Source organism: Oncorhynchus nerka, linkage group LG28, assembly GCF_034236695.1.
Source record: "Oncorhynchus nerka isolate Pitt River linkage group LG28, Oner_Uvic_2.0, whole genome shotgun sequence".
Taxonomy (NCBI): domain Eukaryota; kingdom Metazoa; phylum Chordata; class Actinopteri; order Salmoniformes; family Salmonidae; genus Oncorhynchus; species Oncorhynchus nerka.
In genome coordinates this window covers 7,389,590-7,396,953 of record NC_088423.1, presented here as the reverse complement: position 1 = coordinate 7,396,953, position 7,364 = coordinate 7,389,590, and the positions used below count along the sequence as shown (strand labels likewise).

The 7,364-nt window shown below is 40.8% G+C and overlaps 1 protein-coding gene across 1 annotated transcript; it reads right to left on the bottom strand.

Moving 5' to 3' along the window:
* Positions 1-2,505: 2,505 nt before the first annotated feature.
* On the bottom strand, positions 2,506-3,791 carry LOC115112627 (splicing factor 3B subunit 5-like). Its single transcript, XM_029639662.2, has one exon. The coding sequence runs from the start codon at positions 2,919-2,921 to the stop codon at positions 2,688-2,690; it is 234 nt and encodes a 77-aa protein (XP_029495522.1). The 5' UTR covers positions 2,922-3,791; the 3' UTR covers positions 2,506-2,687.
* Positions 3,792-7,364: the final 3,573 nt, after the last annotated feature.

Sequence of the window (7,364 nt, the reverse complement as noted above, 5' to 3'; positions counted from 1 at the left end):
CAAGCCAATCCAACTTGTGGGAGGTGCTTCAGGAAGCATGGGGTGAAATCTCTTCAGATTACAAATTGCTGCAAATGGAGGATTCTTTGACAAAAGCACGTTTTGAAGGACACAATTATTATTTAAATTAGAAATCATTATTTATAACCTTGTCAACATCTTGACTATATTTCCTATTCATTTTGCAACTCATTTTCATGGAAAACAATGACATTTCCAAGAGGCCCCAAACTTTTGAACGGTAGTGTATATACTTTAGAGACCTAGATATTACAGGCAACATAATTACCATGGAGAATACTTTGTAGTGAAACCTCATGATCTTGCTCCCACTATTTACTTGGCTTTATTGCGTACATATTTCCAAGTTTGGGAAAATGGAAAACATTAACAATAACGTAATCTGGCCTCAGAGAGCCCAGTTGGACAGAAAATGCTGCAGCATCCCAATGTGTTCAGCCCTGACACAGCAGAAATAGCATCGCCACATCCATGATTCAAACTGTAGGGGCAGCTGGCGGGGACAGCTGGTAAGGACTTACCCCAGCTAGGTGATGTTCCTGCCAATTGGCACTCATACACTTCACAGGAGACTTCCCCAGCAGTGGGGGCACCAAGACGTAATCTCTCCCTCTCTCTCCATTCAATGTTGAATCATCAATGTCCTCTCTTCCGCTCGCCTGGGGATGTTTGGACAAAACATGAGAGAGACCAAGCGGACTTTGATGACCAGCATCCCATTGACAGTCTGGCCCTCATCTTAAACCCTGTAACGGCAACCTCATTTTAATTAACCGATGCGAAAATGAAATATTGATTTGCACGACTTTCCCCAAAAAACATATCTGAGGGGAGGCATTCCACTTTTATACCTCTTAGATTGTTGAATTACTTTTTTAAATCATACTTTCCTCTGACAAGGTTAGCTTGAATAACAAGGTACCCGTTCCCATGTACCTCCATTTCCTTGGCAAAGAAATGCTAATGAAACCAACCAGCCATTTTTTCAGTAGGGCAACAGTAGGGCAACACATGGCAAAGTAATGGTTCTGTGTGGGCGTTTGAATGGTCGGATGTAGTGTGTGGGTGGACAAGATAATGAGGTGAATATTTTCAACCAGAACCAACATAACCATTACAGTTTAATAGACAATAGATGAAATGGCCAAGAATAGACAGGGCAATAACTTTCTAGATGAAGAAACTAACAGGAATACTGAAGCTAAACCACTGACTTCCTGTTTGTAACTAGAACTGCATGACTCTGGCCCTCCACATGTTCCCTTCAAACTGTGAGTAAAAAGAGAGAATTTTCAGTCCCACATCTTCAGCGAATGAAGCTATCACCCCAGAATAATAATAATGCAGATTATTATCGCTCCCACAATAATATTCTCACGGGTTGACAGGGAAACACTGGATAGGTTGAAAAGCACCTCGTATGCTGCACTGTTGTGCAATTAAATCATAACCTTTTCTGAAACCAGTCATGCTGACCTGGGTCAAATATGTATTTCAGACATTTTAAGTGTTTTTGCTTGATTAAGCTTCTCAGACACAATAGAAACAATGACTCTGTGCATTTTAATCAACTATGCTGGCTATAGTTGGAGGAAAGGGTTGTACAAATTCAACATAATTACTGACTAAGCCCACAGGTAACTACCTAGCCAATTATTTTATTAGAGATGTTCATCAGTTCAATGCACATGCCAGAGACTCTAACATTGATTGTTTCAAACACCTTTCTGTATACCAGCACAGTGCAGTGGAACAAAACCACAACAACTCAAAGCAATAACAAGGATTTTTTTTTTTTTTAAATGTCCAAACCTGGTTTATGACTGAATGTTCATAGCAGCTCAGTAGTCTGTTTATGTCTGGAAAGGTAATTATATCATGTATTGAACCATGCACTATAAGATGTCTGCAATGGAAATAATGGAAATCATTCATTTAAATGTGTCATTTAGCAGACGCTGTTATCCAGAGCGACTAACAAGGACCTTGCTCAAGGGCACATAGACAGATTTTTCACTTAGCCGGCTAAGGGATTTGAACCAGAAACTTTTTGGTAATAAGCCCAATGCTTTTAACAGTTAGGATACCTGCTGCAAATAAACTCAATCAAATAATCCCAAAAGTGCAAACTCATGCCAGGCAAGATAGATCATGTGAACCTCAAGTATTGACATATTCCACCCAGGTCTGTGGTCATATCGCTCTCTAGACAGTTTTCTGGGCATTAGGCCTAATTTGATCAATATCAGTTAAAGGAACACACTCTCAAATTGACAGAAACTGTATTCAGAAACAGTAACTGTTTAGATAACTGTTGAAGTCATTGATAATGAGCTCTTATAGGGGTGCAATGTACAGAACATTTTACAATTATCATTCTCAAACCTCACTGTCAGTTGTAACCACAAGATGATGGCGGTAAGGGAAAATACACATTTTGGGGGGACAAATAAGGAAACCTGACCACAACCACTGTATCCCCAATGTTTATTTTCTATGCAAACATCACACTGATGGGAAACTTATACATTGTTCATAAACATTCCTTCCGTGTCATGTATCTCGAGCCTCAAGCTTCTTATCAACAATGGATACATTTGGACAGCCGAACAGTAAAAACACAAAGTTCTACATATTCTCAGTTTAAGTCCTTAGCCTAGGAATTGTCAGGTTTGTCCGAAGGTGGGACACAGGATGAGATTGAAGCGCACTCGGGCTTTGCTCTTGTTCTCAGCAACAGAGAAGTAATTCAACAGGTCAAAGTGACCCATATATGAAAAGTATGAGTCCTGATGTTGGTTCACCAAACACTCCCACTTCCTGGTGTCCGCAAAGCCTGTTCCAATGTATTTAGATTGAAGATGCTCCAACTGGCTGTGAATGTTGTGGCTGTCTGTCATCTTCAGGCAGATGTCTGAACAAGGAAGGAAACTTATTTCAGTGCATATAGCTGTTATTTAGCCAATGTTACAAACTTAGCAATACCCTGATGAAGACAGCTTGGCTGTCGAAACGTTGGTAATGACATTTTTGCATCTGAGCTCCTAGAGTGTGCGGCTATCTTTTATTTTCAAACAACCTTAGACATTTTTGTCATTTGCTTTGTATAGCCAGAAACTGTCCTTTAAACTTTGCCAGTTGTCCACCTGTTTGGTCCTTATGCCATTGGAAATTTAAACCAAAGAAACAGGAGAGTTTTATCAAACATACTTTTACTGCCATTATGATTTATATCACCCAACAGACGCAAAACCATGTATACACCTGAATGAGCGTGGCTAGTACACATGCATCACGTGCATGTATTTAGCTTACATTGTGCGTGTGTAACGGACATCACGCTGCTTGCTTAGTGAGTATTGCTTCCACCGGATTCAGCTCACACCGAATTCGGCTCAAACCAAACTCTGAACCCAGGAACTTTGCCTTGCTAGCACACGAGACCACCCTACTGGGGTCTTACCAGTCGATCCACGTGAAAAGCTAGCTATTCGGCGGCGCAAGTGGAGATACTTCAGGCTGAGGAGTGAGTTTCACATCCCCATGTGCTACATTCACCCCTCAAACTTACTCCACAGTGACCCCAGAGCGACTGAGTGCAACTGTAAATCTGAGTCATGGCACCATCTGTTAGCGACATCACAATGCTTGCTTAGCGAGTACTACTTCCTCCTAATTTGGCTCACACCCAGGACCTCTGCCTTGCTAGAACATGTGACCGCCCTCCTGAAGCGTCATAGCAGTCGCACAAAGTGAAAAGCTAGCTATTCAGCTGCGCAAGTGGAGACACTTCAGGCTGAGGAGTGAGCTTCACACATCCCCATGTACTATATTCTCATGCCTCAGGTGATCAACAAACCCTGAGAGCCACACACTGACCCGCCTTTTGAAGTGTGATATTAACTACGGCATAATAAGGAAAACAAGTAAAGGGTGTCCAAGGGTGTATAGGGTGTCCAATCAAAAACGCATATGTGAAATGGGTAGATCAGAGATGGGCAACTCCAGTCCTCAGGGGCCTGATTGTTGTCACACTTTTCCCCCAGCTAACACAACTGACTCCAATAATAATCAACTGGCTACCTGACAGGCTCACTCTCCCATTGAACTCATCATCTTTCTACCGGCTACCTGACAGACTCACTCTCCCGTTGAACTCATCATCTTTCTACTGGCTACCTGACAGACTCACTCTCCCGTTGAACTCGTAATCTTTCTTCTGGAATCCGCAGAACACAAAAAAAATTGCAACAAAATTGTTTCGTAACCTAATACAGTACATCCAATAATAATAAATACTGAGCTTTGTTGACATAGCGGTGCAGGTTTCTCGTAACAACTCGAGGATTTTACATTTTATGGCCGTCGTCTTAAAAGTTGTTTTCGTGGGTTGCAAAATTAGCATGACACGAGCTGAATTAAATATAAAAGGCTTTGACATTTTACAGAGGTGCTTGTTTTTGTGAGAAATCTTCAAAAAATAACAGGAAATTCAAATGAATATGAAAGCGCATACTAAAATATGAAAACATGTCATGTCTCAAAATCTATGTCCATCTTACGTCCTAGCGTCTATCGTTTTAAGTGAATGCCTGCAGTCAATTTGTGCAATACGTTAGGTGATAATGCTGATCACATTCTTAATTTCACCTGTTACATTATTTCACATTGTGAAGATGACTTAGTTCCCCAGAACAGTTGAGCCAGTCACGTGTTTGTTTGTAAATAGCACAACAGGAGAAAGCAGGAGCAGGTGAGCCCAGGTGTGTATTGACAGGGGTTGTGTTTTATATTAAAAATTAAGTGTTTTTTTTCTTCAATAGAGTGATCAGGGACATGCAACTATAGTTTTCCTTCACAGAAAATACATTAGTGCAACATATTTGAAATAAAATAGCTTCATTTTTATCAAATGACAGAAGTGTAATAGTATTTTGGCTGGCAGCCACACAAGTAAATGTGGCTTACAATGCAGAAACGATGCATGGCCATCATATTTCTAATGTTTTGCCCTATCATAGAAAGTATTTAGCCAGTTAAATTTCCTAATGTTTTGCTTAAAGTTAATCTTGCATAAATATATATAGTGGTTAAAGCGTTGGACTAGTAACCGGAAGGTTGCAAGTTCAAATCCCCGAGCTGACAAGGTACAAATCTGTCGTTCTGCCCCTGAACAGGCAGTTAACCCACTGTTCCTAGGCCGTCATTGAAAATAAGAATTTGTTCTTAACTGACTTGCCTGGTTAAAAAAAGGTCAAATAAAAAATAAAAAAATAAAAATATATATATATATTAATGAGAGTGTAGCGAACTGCTTGTGCTTCTAGTTCCGACAATGCAGTAATCTAACCTAACAATTCCACAACTACTACCTTATACACACAAGTGTAAAGGGATAAAGAATATGTACATAAAGATATATGAATGAGTGATGGTACAGAACGGCATAGGCAAGATGCAATAGATGGTAAAGAGTTGAGTATATACATATGAGATGAGTAATGTAGCGTATATAAACATAATGTGGCATAGTTTAAAGTGGCTAGGGATACATGTATTACATAAAGATGGCAAGATACAGTAGATGATATAGACTACAGTATATACATATGAGATGAGTAATGTAGGGTATGTAAACATTATATTAAGTGGCATTGTTTAAAGTGGCTAGTGATACATTTTTACATCAATTTCCATTATAAAAGTGGCTGGAGTTGAGTCAGTATGTTGGCAGCAGCCACTCAATGTTAGTGGTGGCTGTTTGTCTGATGGCCTTGAAATAGAAGCTGTTTTTCAGTCTCTCGGTCCCTGCTTTGATGCACCTGTACTGACCTCGCCTTCTGGATGATAGCGGGGTGAACAGGCAGTGGCTCGGGTGGTTGTTGTCCTTGATGATCTTTATGGCCTTCCTGTGACATCGGGTGGTGTAGGTGTCCTGGAGGGCAGGTAGTTTGCCCCCGGTGATGCGTTGTGCAGACCTCACTACCCTTTGGAGAGCCTTGTGGTTGTAGGCGGAGCAGTTGCCGTACCAGGCGGTGATTGTGCATCTGTAGAAGTTTGTGTGCTTTTGGTGACAAGCCGAATTTCTTCAGCCTCCTGAGGTTGAAGAGGCGCTGCTGCGCCTTCTTCACGATGCTGTCTGGGTGGGTGGACCAATTCAGTTTGTCCGTGATGTGTACGCCAAGGAACTTAAAACTTACTACCCTCTCCACTACTGTCCCGTTGATGTGGATAGGGGGGTGCTCCCTCTGCTGTTTCCACAATCATCTCCTTTGTTTTGTTGACGTTGAATGTGAGGTTATTTTCCTGACACCACACTCCGAGGGCCCTCACCTCCTCCCTGTAGGCCGTCTACACATCATACAGAGCGCTGTCTAGTGATAGGATGCCTGTTCATGAATTATCATGTTTAGAAGTGCAAAATTAGTCTGATGCCGAGCAGAAATTACAATAACAATAATTTTAGATCCGTGTTTACAAAACGCAGCAAGATGTTACTTATGCGTTTTAAGTAGCTAAATTAATACGGTGACAGGGCATCATATTGTGTTAGCTTTCTGCCATGTTTGAGAAGTCAAAGCCCTTTGGATTAGTTATTTGTACAGCTGCCACTGCTATCTTGATTACCTTGCGTTTTTCTCCTCTCAGTTCTCCATGGTCTTCTCCTCCCCCCTCTTCTCCAAGCAGTCAGGCCCGTTGCCCTAGCAACTCCAGACTACACACAGACACAGCCTGTAGACATGTTGTTAGAGAGCCAGTACTGCATGTGTCAAAACTTTCTTCATTTGCACAATGTCTCTTGTTCAATTTCGCTTGTAAATGTCCAAACTCACCAAAAATGACATTCTTCAGTTTCTTGGCAATTTCTCACATGGAATAGCCTTCACCTCTCAGAACAAGAATAGACTGATGAATTTCAGAAGAAAGGTTTTTGTTTCTGGCCATTTTGAGCCTGCAATCGAATCCACAAATGCTGATGCTCCAGATACTCAACTCATCTAAAGAAGGCCAGTTTTATTGCTTCTTTAATCAGGACAACAGTCTTCAGCTGTGCTAACATAATTGCAAAAGGGTTTTCTAACGATCAATTAGCCTTTTAAAATGATAAACTTGGATTAGCTAACACAACATGCCATTGGAACACAGGAGTGATGGTTGCTGATAATGGGCCTCTATACACCTATGTAGATATTCCACAAGAAATCAGCCGTTTCCAGCTACAATAGTCATTTACAATATTAACAATGTCTACACTGTATTTCTGATCAATTTAATGTTTTTTTAATGGACAAAAGAAATTGATTTTCTTTCAAAAACAAGGACATTTCTAAGGGACCCCAAAC

Bases quoted from the DNA above. Each gene is read 5' to 3' on its own strand.
- LOC115112627 (XM_029639662.2), bottom strand. From the start codon at position 2,921: ATGACAGACAGCCACAACATTCACAGCCAGTTGGAGCATCTTCAATCT.